The sequence below is a fragment of the Tenrec ecaudatus genome, chromosome 12 (genome assembly GCF_050624435.1).
Source record: "Tenrec ecaudatus isolate mTenEca1 chromosome 12, mTenEca1.hap1, whole genome shotgun sequence".
Taxonomy (NCBI): domain Eukaryota; kingdom Metazoa; phylum Chordata; class Mammalia; order Afrosoricida; family Tenrecidae; genus Tenrec; species Tenrec ecaudatus.
This window is the reverse complement of record NC_134541.1, coordinates 63,129,334-63,148,497: the sequence shown is the minus strand read 5'-3', so window position 1 is coordinate 63,148,497 and position 19,164 is coordinate 63,129,334. Positions and strand designations below refer to the sequence as shown.

General features: G+C 38.3%; 1 protein-coding gene across 3 annotated transcripts in view; it reads right to left on the bottom strand.

The window, feature by feature from the left end:
* ARHGAP32 (Rho GTPase activating protein 32) overlaps positions 1-19,164 on the bottom strand; it is a 297,599-nt gene that overhangs the window by 122,225 nt on the left and 156,210 nt on the right. For all 3 annotated transcript variants that reach the window (XM_075564089.1, XM_075564090.1, XM_075564091.1), the window contains one exon: positions 8,301-8,387. In XM_075564089.1, the coding sequence (XP_075420204.1) occupies positions 8,301-8,387 (87 nt within the window). The remainder of the gene's footprint in view (positions 1-8,300; positions 8,388-19,164) is intronic.

Genomic DNA, 19,164 nt, shown 5'->3' with positions numbered 1-19,164 from the left:
TGTGTTCCTTGAAAATTTTGAGGTTAGGGAGGTGGGAAAAAAGCCCAACAAGGCAGGATCCGGGTTGTAGGGTACTTAAAGAAGGCTTCCCAAGAATTTTTCTAGGTTGAACTTCGCTCCTCTTGAAGAATGGAACAGTTGCATTGTCATAAAGAAAAAAAAAATTCCTTGGTGTAAATTTTCTGGCCTTTTTCTCATACCATTTTTAATTTTCTTAAAGTGTTTTCCAAACAAACCCCTGTGATCATCCTGTGTCCTTTAAGAAAATCTACCAAGATTACCCTTTGAAATTGTCCAGCAAAAAGCAGTTGCCATATGTGACTGAACTACTAAATTATATGATAGGTGAATTACCTGGCAGTAAACTATAAAACTATTGGGGAGGAGCAGCCAAAACCACCACCACCAAAACAGTTGCCATATCTGCAGAGGTGATCTCTCTACACTCAACGGAATTGGCCTAACAATCATGAAGGCACCCTCATAAGCCAAAGGAACCCTGGTGGCTTGGTTGTGCTTTGGGCTGCTAACTGAAGACAAGAAGTTTGAAACCACCCCCTGCTCCCATGGGAGACAGTCAAGGCTTTCTACTCCTGGAAAGAGTTAGAGTCTCTGAGACCGTACCTCCAAAACCTACAAGGTTGCTGCTTGAGTCCACATGGACTCCGTGGCAGAGAGTTAGGGAGCGAAACACAAGTGTATGGAGCTGTGGCAAACCCTGATGACTGCGGAGAATGTTAGACTTTTCATTTGGAATAAGCCTGTACAACTACGAAGTGAAACCCTGGCAGCAACCCTTTTTCATTTATCCTCTCTGTTTAAAAAGGCATCTTGTCCCCTCCCACTATTTTTCATTTTCCATTTTTGTCAAGGGTCTTCCTCTTTTTCGATGCTCTGCTACTTTACCAAGCACCATTCTGAGGAACTGATTTCTCCTGATCACATGTCCAAAAAAGACAAAGTGAAATCCTGCCCTCCTCGCTTCTAAGGAGCATTCCATTTTTGCATCTTCCAAGACAGATGTGCTTATTCTTTTGGCAGTCTAGTACTTTTAAGATTCATCACCAGCACTATGATTCAAATGCAAGGATTCTTCTTCAGTCTTCCTTATTCAATGTCAAACTTTCATATGCTCATAAGATGACTGAAAATACAAGGGGTTCACTCAGGCACAATTAGTCCTCAAAGCAACATCCTTATTTTCCAACACTTTAAAGATGTTTTCTAACAAAGATTCACTCAATGCAATGCATCAGTAGGTTTGATTTCTTGGCTGCTGCTTCCATGAGCACTGACTGTAGATACAAGCAAGACGAAATCCTTTACAACTTCTATCGCTTTTATGTTTATTACAATGTTCCCTATTGGTCTGCAAGGATTTGGGTTTTCTTTCTTTTTTTAATTGGCATATAGTTCATATATCATATAATTCAACCGTGTTAAGAATTGTGTAATCATCACTGCAATCAATTTCAGAACATTTTCTCCTTTCTTGTAATTGTTTCCCCTAACCCACCCCCCTTCCTTGTACCTAGGTTAATTATTAAGCCAGTTCCTATCTTTATAGATCTACCTGTCCTGAATTTCATATACAGGAAAGCATACAAAACAAAATCAAGAAACAAACAACAATAATGATGAAATAAAACAGAAAACCCTCTAAAGAAAAGAAAGCAGAAAATAACAAAAACGGAAACTTTAAAATAAGTCAAAAGGGAGATCAAATCATAAAATGTTACATTCTACCTAACTGCATCTGCCATAATCAATTTTACAATGCTCTCCGTCTCACAGCAAGGTTATTCATATCCCTGGAGTAGTCAGAGGAGATTCACCAGAGGCTTAATTCCATGGGGGACATGTGAACAGATTTGGGGCTTCCATTGTCAGCCACGGCCTTCTTCAAATTGGGTGTGAAGAATGTAAACTCTGACACCATTCCCTGCTCCAGATTAAGATTTCATATCATCCTGGGATCACACAGACTGGAGTGCATTTTCATATAGACTTTGTTGACACTTCGCTTAGATGGCTATTTATTTTAGGACAAGCCTTTTAAGCCTCTAAACATAATTTTTTCTGATAGCTGAGAAACATCTTATTTCTTAAACATATTTTGCTATACCATCCATATCTTCAGAGATTTCTCCATGAGTCAAATACTGAGTAGGGCTACGTCATAAAAACTAACTGTCTTAGAACAGGGCTAAAATTAGTGTGAGAGGCTTGAGTTTCCTATAATACAATTTCTGCAGTTGTAAACCTTTATGGAAGCAAGTCTCATTTTACTCCTGAGGCGAAGAGGGGTGGGATGGTGGCTGGAGGCAATAGGTAGGTTTCAACTACCAGCCTTGAGGTTATCAGTCCAACACTAAACTGAGTGTCATCAGAACACCTATATATACACATATGTGCATGCACATGTGTGTACTTGTATTAGTCGAAAATCCTTGATACACATTAATAGAAATCTTCATTAAAAACGTAAACTATTAGTGGTGAGCAAACAATGCCATGGACGGGAACTAGGGAATTAAAATCAAAGGCGAGGGGGGAATAGGGACCCTGGTGGTGTTGGAGCAACAGTAATGTAGCCAAGAGGAATTACTGAGAGCCAAATAAAGGGTGAGGATTATGGTGGAGCAGGAGGAATGTAAAAGGAAACAGAGGAAAGACCTAGGAAGCAAAACCATTGCTAGAGAAAGAAACATAGTTGTGTGCATATGTATATATATTAAGTCATAAAAATAGAAGTATTGATCTATGTACATATATTTTATAGCAATATATTGAGGAAGTGGACAGACTTTGGGCCTCTACTCAAGTCCTCCCTCAACACAAGAACACTTTGTTCTAATAACCGGGAACTCTGTAATGCTCACCCTCCCCACACGATCGCTGAAGACAAAATAGGTACATAAGTAAATGTGGTGAAGAAAGCTGATGGTGCCTGCTTATTACAAGATATAGCATCTCGGGTCTTAAAAGCTTGAAGTTAAGTGCTCTCAACATATGGAATCTAAGACAGATAAACCCCTTAAGAACAGAAATGGAAGTAGTGATATCAAGAGGGTAGGAAGAAGGAGGAGAAAAAGGGGAAACAATCACAGTGATATATGTATAACCACCACCACCAGCCAAAAGAGGAAGAACAATAGAAATGTAGATGAAGGGAGATAACGATCGGTATAAGATATGAAAATATTAATCATTTATCAAGGGTTCATGAGGGTAAGAGAGTGAGGGCAGGAAGGCAAAAAGAGGGCTAATACCATGGCTCAAACAGAAAGAAAACATTTAGAAACTGATGATGGCAACACATGTACAAATATGCTTGATACAATTGATGTATGATTTGTTAGAAGAGCTACATGAGCCTCCAATAAAATTATTTTTTAAGTGAACTAGTAAGTCTTAACATATTCTCTATCTAGGGCTGTACATTTCTGAAGGTGGTGCTGACATCTCTCTAACCCTTCTCTCGTGAATGTAGTAGATGGCACTGGGCTTTGATCCACAGGGTGAGCAATTCAAAACCACCAACCACTCCATGACAGAAAGATTGGGCTTTCTAATCCCGTGAAGGGTTACAGTCTCAGAAATTGACAGGGGCAGTTCTATCCTGTCCTATAGGGTCACTATGAGTCAGCATCAACCCCATGGCAGTGAGTTAACCTTTCTAAAGAATTCTGCTCTCTTTGATTTACAACATGTCAAAATGGCAGTTTTGGCATCCTGGGAGGATTTAAATTTTGTTCCTTTGAAATGTTCTTTGATTTTAGAGACTAAAATGTCTGTAGGGGAAAGATCAAGGATATAAGATCCAGAAGGGAAGGTTTCCTAAGAAAATTATTGTGGGACAGTCCTTCTTACCGCTGCATTGTTATAAGGGGGAAAAACTTGCCAGCTCAACTTTCCTGAACAACTTCTCACCAATACACTTTATAATTTTCTTAAAACTTCTTCCTAATAAGCCCCTGTTATTACCCTATTTTCCTTAAGAAAATCTATCAAGATCACCCCTTTTGGACTCTATAAAATCAGATAAAATGGCTGTCTAAGCGAATCTGCCTTGAATTTAACTAGCCTAGCAGATTGCCTGAGTAGCCACTGTTTGGACAGGACCTCTTTTGAAAGCATTCCTTTGAGACTAATTTGCCTGCAGTTATGTCCTGATTGCAGAGACATGTTTAAACATACTTCATTTGGAATGACCCACATGCCTCTATTTACTGGAACCCTAGAAATAATATTTTACAGGTATGTATATATGTATGTGTGTGTGTGCATATACTATCTAGGCTTGTTCACTGAAGGCACCTCAAGAAATAATCTTTATCAGTTTCCATACAATTCTTTATTCTGTATTAACATTTGCTGATTTCACAGGCTCAGCAAGTGCAAATTAGGCTAGAAAATGATTTAAAAAAATGTAAAAGAAAATACTAGACTTGAGCTCAAATCCTAGTCCTTCTCTTTAATTTTATGACATCAGGGAAGGTAACTGATGCTTCTAAGTATTAGTTTCATCACCTGTAAAACAGAAACTAGAATGTTTGCCTCACAGAGCTGTTTTAAGAATTACATGAGATACTGCATGGCTTAACATTTACTAGTATATCAGACATATAACTGATCAAACATTTAAGGAATAAATTTGAATCTGTTCACTAGGAAAGATAGTTTCTTTTCAAGACTCACAATTTAAAAATATATAATAACTTTGAAAGAGAATTAGAACGTACAGGAAGCAGTATCACCTAACCTAGAAAATGAAAAAATAACACAGCATTTTAATTTGCCATCTTCTAAGACAACTAAGGTAAAATTAAGTGAAGGGCTAAAGCTGTGATGAAATAAGAATATCTTGTAAATGTTATTTAAAATTAGAAATCAAAATAGACATTATAGAAGGAGAATAAACAGCTTTTATAATAGATTACATCAGTATGTAATGGTGATGTTATGTAGAGATTTAGTAAGCTCTCAAATCTGTTTTAGATTGAGAATTCCAAGGAGGTGCAGAGAAAGGTCAGACTCAGGACGCTGGAAGTCCTGATGTACCGTCAGCTGCCAAGATTCATGAGGAGCCCTGGTAGACCAATTGTTTAACACTCAGCTTCTACCCAGTAGAGGCGCTCCTCCACAGGGGAAAAACCTTGCAATCTGCTCCTTTCAAGACCACAGCCTAGAAAACCCTACAACAACATACTTCTATCCTGTCTTGTAGGGTTACTATGAGTTGAAATCAATTGGAAGACACCTAAACACAGCAACTAAGATCCCATATAACCGATGAAAGTAACGCCGGGCTTCAGTTTCCTTGTTTGGAAAAGTAGGAATCTGATCATGAGTCTAAGTTATATAAAATAATGATTCTACTTTAATCTGGTTTGTGGCTGACATCTGTGGCAAGAATACAAAAAGAAGACCATGGGAAAACATCAAAGATTATTATGTTTACTTACAGTGAAGCAGTGAAGAGGTACCTATTAAACATACAGTAAATTATGACTTTGATGTAATAAGTAGTATGCCAAGTAGTCTGAAATTTTTAAGCAGCTTGGCAAGTTATTTACAAACTCGAAATAGCCTAACTATCTAGGTCACTAATGTATGGAAGTGTAATCAAGGAATAATTACATATTCCAATGTATGGTAACCACAATATCATATGCTTAGAGTTTGAAGGTCATTTTTAAAAACAGCACAGAAATCTTTAACGTAAGTTTCACTTAAAAGAATAAAAGTATCTGTGTTCACAGAACATAAGGAAATTAAGAAGAAGAATAAATGCTAAAATGTGGTACATTATACAGAATTAATTATAATTTATTCCTAATAAACCAACAAAGCTTTCTACTAGATAAATGTATATGATTTATATCTATCTCATGTAATATTCATAAAATTACTTGGAAGTTTTCATTTAAAAATTAACTCACCAAAGATTAGTATTTTATGATATAGTATGTCCTAGACATTAGGTAATCAAGACCCACCTGCTTACTGAAATGAACTGAGATGACACTCTATGCATACATGGTATATAGTGGTGGCTAGCTTAGAAAGGGAATTGGGTTGTTACATAATCTTGTGCCAACGTGAGGATATTAAGAGTGAAGGGGTGGAATCTAGGCTGTCAATCAGGTCACAGCCTAATGATGCCTCCTTGTGGGCCTGGCCTTTTCATGAGGATTCTGGGATCTATCTCTCTTTCCCCGGGGAGGTGGGCCACACTCTCTCTCTGTCTCACCGTCCTACTGGCAAGACTCTCACAAACCTGGAGGAGCCAAGTGGAGATCTACATCAGTGCTTAGATGTTGCCACTGCCACTGGATCCACAAGACGCTGCACCCACTGGCCTGTCATCGCCCTGCATTTTGCATCATTGCATGTGCTGCATAAGTCTGAAGTGGAATTCATGGCTTAAAATCAGACTTATGGGCTAATATCAGACTTATGGACTTGATTTGTACTGGGCTGGGATGTTTTTTCAATATATAATTGCTCTTTGATATAAAACCCTCTCTTATACACATGGATGTCAATGAATTTGTTTCTCTAGTCAACCTGGCCTAACATAGGAATCAAATTAATCTTATTTATATGTGATCTGAAATCAATGTCTAAACCTATATTCTGACACTAAGAAATTAAAACACTTAATACTAAAGGGTTTTGCTAAAAGTTATCAGAACTAAATAATTTTTAAGTGTTTCCCATATAAGTCTTTAATTTCTCCATATTTTTTAGTTTTAACTTTTGGTACAGGAAGAGCACATTTTGAGGGGAAAGTATTAATGCTCCCTTTTATTCTCTCCCCAAATAAGAGAAAACTAAAAATGTTACATGAAAGAAAATTTTCCTCTCAAGTCCGTGTTTTACTATAATGAATTCAGAATGTAAAATAATGAAATAAAGAAACTCTATGACCTTCTTACATGATGGAGGAAATAAACAATTGTTCCCCAAATTTTCAGTTTTATCAAAGGTAAATCATGATGTTGTTGCTTCTTGGTGCCACTGAATCGGGTCTGATTCATAACAACCCTATGTACAACAGAATGAAACCCTACCTTGGGTCCTGAGCCATGCTCACAGTTACTGTGTGAATCCACCTTGTTGAAGGTCTTCCTCTTTCTTACTGCCCTGCTACTTTACCTTCCACAGTGTAGACAGATGCATGATGTCCTTCTGCAGGAACTGGTCTTTCCTGGCAACATGTCCACAGCCTCACCGCACTTGCATCTAAGAAGCACTCTGGTCCTACTTCTTTCTGGACAGATGTTTGTCCTTTTGGCAGTCCATGGCACTTTCAATATTCTTCACCAGCACCATGATTTAAATACATCAATGCTTATTTGGTCTTCTGTTTTCAATGTTCAACTTTTACATTCATAGGAGGAATTAAAAATGTCCTGGTTTGGGTCAGGGGCACATTAATACTCAAAGTAACATCTTTGCTTTTCAACACTTTAAAGAGGTCTTGTGCAACAGATTTACACAATGAAATGTGTCATTTTATCTCTTGACTGCTACTTCCATGAGCAGTGATTGTGAACCCAGGCAAGATGAAATCCTTGATTACTTCAATCTTTTCCCCATTTATTATGGACTATTGGTCCAGTTATGAAGATTACGATATTCTTTACACTGATTTGTAATACAAAAATTTCTAATAGTTAAGTCAAGAAGTATCAAACTTCAAAACAGATGCAAATTTAATACTGTGAAGCAAACACAACTTCATCTACTCTCTTTAATTTTTAATATTGAGACAATTTACAATTATGTGAAAGATAACAAGCAGCTGATCATTAAACCTAAGTTTAATGATATCTACTTTCACTTAATTAGTATACTCACTTAATTTTGCTAATTAAATATCAATATGAATCTTAGTTTATGAAATTGATTGCTTCAACTCCTTTTGCACATATAGAAGGACAGATTGCACATATAGAAAGATAAATAGGATGGGGAAAAGAGTAGAATGAAACACCTACAATACTTTTGTCTATGTTATTCATACAAATATTCAAAGCCTTATACATGTTCTAGAAATGCAAACAGAAAATATGCCAGTTGCATACTAATCAGTGCATTCCACATACTTATTTCTCAATATTTGATTTCTTACAAGTCATTCATAGTCCAATTACATTCAATATTGTACTTGTATTTATATTCCATTATCAAATGTGAGAAACACTTTATAAAAAGGAATTCAAAAATTTCAAAATAATTATTAAATTTTTATACAACGAGGAATATATTCTGACAATGAAGAAAATTACCTGACAAGCAATCTGTACGAGGTAGACAAGCTCTTTAGATTCACAACCATTCTTCATTACTTCATTCTGCTCTTCTGAGAGGGAAAGCTGTATCACAGAGGGCAGGAGGGAGAGAAATGTATAGTTAATGAACAAAAATAAGCTAAACCTTAAACAATAGCAACTTAACATAAGGCATGTCTTATATTAGAACATTATGGCTTAAGACATATAAATGATGGATTCAGGATTATAAAAACTACATTTCTAAGAACTGTCTTTTTAACTTACAAGAAAGCAGGAATAAATAAAAACCCATTTATTCAAAAACAGGTGTTCATTTCCTTAATTTACTAATGTGAACATGGAAACTAAATGCATACTGAGAGACAGCGTGACAGTGCTCTAATAGAGCCAAGACTCAGTTAAAGACACTGTAGCCTGTAGCTCAGGAGCCAAGTTTATCATGCAAATGTGTTCATTTCAAATTCATCTTATGGACCTGCACAGTGAATTTCCTTACTTTTCTCTGAGCCAAAAACTAACATTTAAACTTAAATCCTCACTAAAATATGGATTGTTTCCTTTTATTAAAAAATGGGAAAGTCTGAAGTATTAGCCCAAATTCTCACATGGCAACAACTGACTGAACCTGGTAAGATGACTGTCACCATCAAATGAGGCATCAAATCTTCAGAAGATTGCCACACCAACCACGGGCTGAGTGTTTGTTAGCTGCTGGTGATGCTATTTTAGTTTTTACATATGCACACTTATGCTTACTGCAGCAATTTCCACAGTAACCAAAACATGGAAACAAAGCAAAAATAAAGCAAAAACCTCAACTAAAGGGTAACTGATTAACAAGGTCTGGTCCATTCATACTATGGAACTTTATGTATCAATAAAAAACAATAGTAACTTTCTTAAACATTGCAAGACATGCACAACAAGAGAACATACTGCTCCGCACACGCACACTTTTCTCTCAAGATCAACTACCATAATGCTAGCCTGTAGTCAGAGCTTTTCTGGCTTCTTAGACTTTCCTTAAACAATGTATGTTTCCCCTGCTGTCTTTCCTTTGGAGCCCTGGTGGCATAAAGGGTTATGTGGGCAACTGACCTCCAGGTGTACAGCTTGAAAACCCATCTGCTCCTAGGGAGAAAGTGGCTTTCTACTCCTCGAAAGATTTACAGTATCCGAAACCCATAGGGGAAGTTCCGCTCTGGTCTATAGGGGCAATGGCAATCAGAATAGACTCAATGGAAATGAGTTAGAGGGCTTCTGTTTAATCTTTCACCTATATATTATCTTAAATGTTTTCCAACTTTTTAATTGGAAAGTAATTTAAATAGAAATATAATTCAATTGTTCGATCGTATCGCAGATAATTGTACAATCACTCCATCAATTTTAGAACATTCCACTCCCCCACGGTCAAATCGCCTTTAAGATGATAATTCAGCAATCACAGTCCGTTTTAGTGCTCTCCTCTCTCCTGTCATTATTTGCTCCCAAATTCCCTTTCTCTGCCCTATCATCCACCCCAACACTTTTATTCCATATATCCCCTTGTATCAGTTATTATTATTCTGCATTCACTCCTCCTGTGCTTCACAGCTGGGAGACTCAACAGAAAACAATAAAAAAAATCAAACTGAGGTAGTAAGGACAAAAACATAACAGTATAAAGAAAAAATACAATAATGTGTAAGAAGGAAAAAGACCCCCAACAATATTCAAAAGGCCAAGGAAGAAATTTCTGTCTTGGAACAAGTATGAGACACTTGCCCCCAAAACAAATTATGTCATGTCTATAGGGAGGTCAACAGGCCAAGTATGGAGTTGGATCCAGCATAATCAAGATTACAATGGTCTTTACCTGATAATAAGGTTGTTCAAGACTCTTGCCTGTGGCTACAGGTGAACCGCCAGCGGCTCAGTCTGGCTACATAAATACACTACAGATAGGTTTTGAACTCTCACCACCCCCATAGCCCCCCACAAATTGGGTGCTCACAATTTTAGCTCTGAAGCTTTTCTCCTCACCATATTCGAATTCTGTAATTGTCATCTTTGGATCATGTAAGCTGGCATGCTTCTTCCATGTCTATTCAAGTCACTCATTTCTATAGCACTCATTTCTGTATGCTAGAGGCAGTGAAACTTAAGTTCAGCACGGTCAACAACTGACTGAACAAGCTGGAACTCAATACTTCACCAGTCATAAAGAAAACTTTTCTTCAGGTTCATGCATATTAAATGAGATAATATATGTAAAGTGTTTGCCAAGATACCTGGCACTCAGTAAGTGCTTAATTGTTTTCTATTATTATAGCTACTATTATAAGAAACACAAAGATTTTTTAATTAAATACTTTTATTGGGGGCTCTTATATCTCTTATCACAATCCATACATTCATCCATTGTGTCGAGCACATTTGTACATATACTGCCATCATTTTCAAAGCATTGATTTGAGCCCTTGATTTCAGCTCATTTTTCACTTTCCCTTCCCCATGAATCCTTGATAAGTTATAGATTATTATTTTCATATTTTACATCATCTTCTGTTACCCTTCACCTACTTTATTGTTTTTTGTCCCCCCTGGGAGGGAGTTATATGGTGATCCTTGTGATGGAGTCCCCCTTTCTCCCCTTACCTTCCCCTTATCCTCCTGGTATCTCTATTGTCATTGTTGGTCTCAAGGGTTTTATCTATCCTGGATTCCCTGTGTTGTGGGCTCTTATCTGTAGCAGTGTACACGTTCTGGTCTAGTTCGATTTGTAAGGTGGAATTGAGGTCATGATAGTGGGGGTGGGGCATTAAAAAACTAGATAAAAGTTGTATGTTTAATCGGTGCTATACTGCACCCTGACTGGCTCGTCTCTTCCTCTTGGCCATTCTGTAGGGGGATGCCCAATAGTCTACAGATGGGCTTTGGGTAAGAAACACAAAGTGAATGATGGCATACTTGCTATCTGTGCCCATAGTATCACTGCAAGTACTTTTCAGGCCTCTGAAAACAAATTGAATAAACTAATAAGCCACTACTTGTCTGTTCTATTGGACTATGGTGGTTTCTGTGTTGCTCTGGTGCTAAGAGCTATGTTACCAGTATTTCAAATACGAATAAGGTCACCCAAAGTGAAGAGATTTCAACAGAACTAAGACTAAGGATGAGGAGTACAACATCGTCAGAGACAGTGGGAGAAGATGAGCCCCTCAGATGGACAGCACTCCAATGTGACTGAAGGAGAGCTGCTTCTTAGAGGTGGATCACCATAATGACACACGCCTCCACAATTAAAGGCTTCCCAACCCTCACTTGCTGAGGGCAGTAACTCAGCAGGAGAAGCTGAAGCTGCAAACATCTATCAGTAACTGCACCTTAAAATATACAAAGCATGAACCTGGGAAAACTGAAAGTCGTCAACAATAAAATACAACGTATACAGATTAATATGTTACATGTCAGTGAGCTGCAACAGACTAGTATTGGCCATTTTGAACCAAGAAATCATTTGGTTTAATGCTGAGAATGAAAGATTCAAGGAAAATGTTGCTTCATTCATCATAAAAAAGGATATTTCAAGATATAACTTTAAGTACAATGCACTGATAATTATTGGTGATTGGAATGTAAAAGTTTAAAACAAATAGGAAGGAATCATAGTTGGAAAACATGGCCTTCATAATAGAAAGAACGAAGGAGATCAGATGATAAATTTTTGCAAACACAATTTCTTCATTGCCAATACCTTTTTTGTTTTCAAAACACAAAAGGTAATTCTAAGTATGAACCTTCTCCAGAGGAAAAACACAAAAATTAGAATGACGACATCAGTAGGAAGAGAAGACAGAAGCTCAAGATCAAGAGCTAAAAGGAGGCCTGAACTATTTACAGGCCCCTTTCTTCTTCTTTTTCCCCATGTCCGTCTACATAAGATAGGCAAGCTCAACAATCCTGAGGAAAAGACAATGGGACTGACAGTAGGCGGGGTGGGGGGGTGTGGGGGGCATGTTGGCTGGGACTGGGGAAAGGTAGAGGTGGGGGGATGGGAGGAGGGAACCAACAAATCCAGGGACAAGAGATCTAAAATCTATGGCTAGGAGGGTGTTGAACACCTGGTGGAGTTTGATTGAGTGCAATGTAGCCGAAAGGAATAGCAGAACCAACTGAAGGTCGATCATGATCGTGGGACAGGAGAAAAGTATAAGGAAACAGAGGAAAGAACTAGGAAGAAAAACCATTTATATATAATGATAGGGATATAGATATCTGTACATATAGTTATGTGTTGAGTATTAAGGTAGCAAATGGACACTGGGCCTCTACTCAGGTGTCCCCTCAATGCAAGAACACTTTGTTCAAATAACCTGGTATTCTATGATGCTCACCTTCCTGACAGGATCGCTGAGGATCGTGCATAATGGCTGCATAAGCAAATATGGTGAAGAAAGCTGATGGTGCCCTGCTATCAAAAGATATAGCATCTGGGGTCTTAAAGGCTTGAAGTTAAACAAGCAGTCATCTAGCTGGGAAGCAACAAAGGCCACATGGAAGAAGCACACCAACCTGTGTGATCACAAGGCATCAGCAGGGTCAGGTGTGAGACATCAGAAGACCCCAAACAAACAATATCAATGTTACTGAGGAGGGTCGGAATGGAGACCTCCCTTGTGTAAGACAACTGGACATCTCCTCACAGAAGGGTCACAAGGACAGAACGATCCAGCCAAGGTGTAGTATAGCACTGAAGAGACACACAATATTCCTCTACTTTTTTAATGCTTCCTCCCCCCACTATCATGACCCCAATTCTAACTTACAAATCTGGCTATACCAGAGCTTGATACAATTGATACGTGGATTATTATAAGAGCTGTAAGAGTCCCAATAAAATGATTAATTTAAAAGAATACAATATGTGAAGAAATCAAAAGATCATAAAAAGATAAGAAAGAAAGAAAAGATCAATGTGGTTATCTGAAGAGACCTGGAAACTTGGTCTTTAGTGTAACTAAAGCCAATGAAAAACTGATGAAATAAAAGAGCTGAACAGGAAATTTCAAAGGGCAGTTCAATCCGACAAAAGAATAATAATGAAATGTGCAAAGACCTAATGTTAAAAAGGCAAGAAGCAAAAACACACTCAGCAGATCTTAAACTGAAAGAAATCAAGAAAACTTCAAGCCTTGCATTTTAATACTGAAAGATTATTTTTTTGGTCTTTATAATTTAGGTCAATCTTTTTTTATTCATTTTATTGGGGGCTCGTACAACTCTTATCACAATCCATACATACATTCATTGTGTCAAGCACATTTGTATACCTGTTGCCATCATCATTCTCAAAACATTAGCTTTCTACTTGAGCCCTTGGCATCAGCTCCACATTTTTCCCTCTCCCCTTCCCACCCCTCCCTCACGAACCCTTCATAATTTATAAATTATTAGTATTTTGTTATGTCTTACACTGTCCGACATCTCCCTTCACCCACTTTTCTGTTGTCTGTCCCCCAGGGAGGGGTTATATGTAGATCCTTGTGATCGGTTCCCCCTTTCTATACCAACTTCCCTCCACCCTCCTGGTATTACCACCCTCACCACTGGTCCTGAGGGGTTCATATGTCCTGGATTCCCTATGTTTCCAGTTCCTATCTGTCTGGTCTAGCCAGATTTGTAAGGTCGAATTGGGTTCATGATAGTGGAGGCTAGAAAGCATTAAAGGACTAGAGGAAAGTTGTATGTTTCATCGTTGCTATACTTCACCTTGACTGGCTTGTCTCCTCCCCGAAACCCTTCTGTAAAGGAATGTCCAGTTGCCTATAGATGGGTTTTAGGTCCCCCCTCACTCACAATGATATGATTTTTTTTTGTTTTTTGATACTGCACCTTGACTGGCTCGTCTCCTCCCTGAGACCCTTCTATAAAGAAATGTCCAGATGGGTTTTGGGTCCCCACTCACTCACAATGATATGATTTTTTGCCTTTTGATACCTGATCCCTGATCCCATCAACACCTCAAGAACACACAGGCTTGTGGGCTTCTTCCCTGTGGGCCTTGTTGTTTCTCAGCCAGATGACTGCTTGTTTATCTCCAAGCCTTTAAGACCCCAGATGATATATCTTTTGAGAGTCGGCACCATCAGCTTTCTTCACCACATTTTCTTATGCACCTACTTTGTCTTCAGCGATCGTGTCGGGAAGGTGAGCATCGTGGAATGCCAGTTTAATAGAACAAAGTGTCCTTTCATTGAGGGTGTACCTGAGTGGAGATCCAATGTCAATCTGCTACCTTAATACTAAACCTATAAATATATGCACATAGATCTATTTCCCCATCACCATATATAAATATATTTACATATGTACATGCCTGTATTTAGACCTCCATAAATGCCCTCTATTTCCTTTTATTTTCCTCTTGTTCCACTATCACGCCCAGCCTTCATTTGGGTTTCAGTAATTCCTCTCGGTTACACTGCCTTTGATCAAGCCCTATCAGGCCTCCTACACCCTCTTTGCCACCAATTTTGGATCACTTGTTATTCCCTTGTCCCTGGGTTTATTAATACCCACTTCCTTTCCCCTGCTTATGGGTAATATATTGAGCAATGCAAGATGCATCAAAAGAAGATTAAAGGAATACAGACAGTGACAAAAAGTATTAGTCAGTATTCAACCATTTCAAGAGGTAGCATATGAGCAGGAACCAGGGGTGCTGAAGTCAGAAGTTCAAGCTGACTAAAAGCATTAGCCAAAAAAAAGAAGAAAAAACTCCAGAAATAAATGGAAAACCAACTGAAATGTTTCAGCAGGCTAATGAAGCACTGGAAGCACTCACTTGTCTATGCCAAACAATTTAGAGGCTAGTTACCTGGCTGACTGACTAGAAGAGATACGTATTTACACACATTTCAAAGTAAGGTCGTGCAATGGAAAATGTAAATTATGAAACATTAATGATATCACAACCAAGTAAAAGTTTGCTGAAGATACCGAAAGTGATAGTTATCACTGCAGATGTCAGAGAGATCTTGACTGAAAGCACAGAATATCCGAACAGTTTATGTGTTTTATTGACGGCAAAGGCATTCTGTATGGGTCATAACAAATTATAATTATAAATTATGAGCCTTGCGAATGGGAATTCCAGAACACTTGTGCTGTTATCTCTAATGCATGTATTTTACCCTGAAGCAGCCTAGTCCCACAACTAGCACTAGCCACAGACATAGCCACAGCCTCACCCAGATCTTATATCTAACTCTATCCAAGTGGTTAATCCTTATCCCTAACAACTCACCTAGCCCTAGCCTTAAGCCTAATCTAACCTAACCATATCCCTAGTTCTAACCCCAACTGCAGTCTAACTTTAACCCTAGTCCTAATTCCGGTCCTAGCTCTAGCCCAACTAACCCTACCCCAACATGTGAGATAGCCCTAACCCAGGCCCTAGCCTAAGCAATAACCTTAACCTGAACCCCAAGCAGAACCTCACATGAGCCTGAGCGCAAGCTTAACCCCAGCCCCAGCCGTCTGAGCCCCAGTCCTAACCTTGGCCTGAATACTATCAAAATGTCAACAGTCCCCGCACCCCAAAGGGAACATAAAACATATATGGGAAATCGATAGGCAAAAAAAAACCCTAATGCTAAAATCGGGTAATTTGCCCTACAGTTACCAATGTGTATTATAAAGCTATAATTCACTGCCTCTTTGTATACATGTGCCATTCTCCTCACCAAGAGACAGAGCTATGCCTTTTCTGGATCCGTACTAGAGGACGACTTTACACAATAGCATTTGTTGACAGTTAAGTTCTGGGACTTTCAAACCTAGCCGTAGAAAGGAATCCATTTTGATCGTTTTGAGTTTTGTTTTGTTTGAGGGGTGGGCTGTCATTTTAATGACCATTTGTTCTTTTCATGTAAGGTGCCTTTGATACCATACCATAACTCATCTGGTCTTTGATCAGTAGTGTTCAATTAGTCAAAACTCTTCTTACGATGGTCTCTAAATTCAGGACAAGTACTCTGGACATGTTGTCAGGAGAGACCAGTCTGTAGAAGAGTTTCTGGCTTACTAGAAGGATAGCAACGTAGAGGGGTAGCAAAGAGAGGAGGTTCTCAACGAGATAGGCTGAGGGTGGCTGCAACAACGGGCTCACATATAAAAACAATGGTGAGGAGGAACCAGAACAGGGCAGAGTTGGGTTCTACTCTACATATGGTCAAGTTGGAACCGACTCAACAGTGTGTGACAGAAACATTTTCAAGATTATGCTTTGGCGCTTGTGACTTGTTTTAATTTTCTTCAGTCAAGTTCACCTGTGGCCTTGTTCTAACAGATGACACTGATTGAACCTCAACACCATCTCATTTCACAGATGTGGTTGATTTGATTCTTGTTGTGTATTCAATTAGATGAGATCCATGGGTATGTCACAACAAGTATTTTCAATAAATAAGTCCTACATCTTGAATATTTCTATCATGTAATCCCCACTGACTGCCATTTCGTTCTCTTTTTTTAAAGATCATTTTATTGGGGGCTCTTAAATCTCTTGTTACAATTCATACATCAATTGTATCAGACATATTAGTACATATATCGCCATCATTCTTTTCTAGACATTTACTTTCTACTGAGCCCTTGGGATCAGCTTTTAAAAAAAATCATTTTATTAGGGGCTCATACAACACTTAGCACAATCTATGCATACATCAATTGTGTAAAGCACATTTGTACATTCATTGTCCTCATCACTCTCAAAACATTTGCTCTCCACTTAAGCCCCTGACATCAGCTCCTCATTTTCCCCTCCCTCCCCGCTCCCCCTTCCCTCATGAACACTAGGTATTTTATAAACTATTATTTTGTCATATCTTACACTGTCCAACGTCTCTCTTCATCCCATGGAGGAGGTTATATGTACATACTTGTAAGCCATTCCCCCCTTTCCATCTCACTGCCATTTCTATCACACCAAGGACTTATTTTCTAATTGCTAATAGTCCTTCTTATTTCTGACTTTTACATCGCAATCAGTGGTACTTCACAATGCATCTGGATTGCGTGTTTAATCACACTGTAGAGTGGGTAAAATCATCAATTTCCTCATCATTGGGTTTAGTGGTTGGTACATATATTTGAAAATAGTTGTATTACCTGTCTTCCTTACAAGTGGATATTTTCTCATCATTGACAATGCTGTGCTTCAGGATAAAATTTTAACTGTTCTTTTTAGAGATGAATATGATACCATGATGTTTTACTTCATGCATGCTCAACAATGTAATCAAATGTTGAAAGGAAAACAAATCCATAGGAAAAGGAAATATTATGAAATCAAGGGTCTAAGGTAACTGGGGGAACTCTAACTGTACGCTGAATCATATCCAAAGAATCACTGTAGGTAATTAACCTATAAATATAAAATTTAAAACTTAGTTTTTAGAAAAAATAGAGGAAACTATCTCTATGCCTGAAATGCAGGGAAGACTTCTTTAGTTAAAACATAAAAAGGGGAAAATATAAGAAGTCATTACCATAAACAAAGTGAACAGAATAGCCACCAGCTAGGATGAAAATATTTGTAATACCCACTTATTCCCAGCATCTAGGAAAGTGCATGAAGCTTATTTCTGGAGTACGCTCCAGATCTAGAGGTGGGAAATCACTAAATATTTGATGGATCACTCAGTAAACAAATATTATCCTCCTGAAAAACAGTACTCATCATTTTCAAAACTCAATTCATATCTTCTGTCTTCCTGAATTCCCAAAGAAAATAAAGAAAACCATTCACACAGGTGACCAACCTAATCAGCCTAGATGCCTTGACCCCTCCTTCTGCTACTCACACATCCTGTTCTCTTTCACACTCTCAGGCCCAACGTGTGGGCTCCGTCTTTTACTCCTTTGTTTCTCCAGTCTCACAAAACTTGTTTCTTAACTTTGTCTGTTTTTTTGCTCTTTCTCGTATTACTACTCCTACATCTGGTTCCTGGCCTCATTCGCAGTCTAGATAACTGCACAACAGACAATTACAATAAGTCTTAGAACTGATACCTCATTTCCCCATTAAATATTAACCATGGTACACCGGGGGGGGGGGGGAATAACAGTAGTATTTTCTCAGTTCTAATAAGAAAATAAATGGAATCATTGCCTCAAACAACTTCCAAACAATGTTCCCTAATAATCCTTTTTCTCCAGTTACCCACTTCTTCTCCAAGTTAACTTTTCTTATGTTACTTTACCTGCCAAAATGTTCCTTGTCTGTTTCTGCATGTACAAATTCTATTCAATCTTCAACAAGTATTTCGTGAATGGAAAAGGAAGAAATCTCTCCTACCTTTAAATATATACAAGCTGTCACACAACATTCATGTTATCTTAGAAGTATAGGTCCCTGGTTGGAACAGACAACGACTCAAGAGCATTGAGAGTTCAAACCCGCCCAGTGACACCTCAGACGAAAGGCACAGCGGTTGCTTCCACAAAGATGACAGCCAAGAACACCATAGGGAATCATTCTACTTCATAACACAAGGCATGCACCTAACACAACACATCAATTCAACTGCAATGGATTTTGGTATCCTACAGTTATTGATATATTGCTTGTTCTCCCTGGGGTAGAAATCTCCATCTGTGATGCTCAGATTTCATTAAAGAGAAACAAAAAAAAACCAAACACCTCAATGCCATGGAGTTGATGCTGACTCAGAGTGACTCCTTAGGACAAGGTAGAACTGCCCCTGTGAATTCAGAGAATATAACTCATTATGGCAGTAGAAAGCTCTATCTTTTCTTGGAGCAGCCGGTGGTTTCAAACAGCTAATCTTGTAGATCACAGTCCAACTTG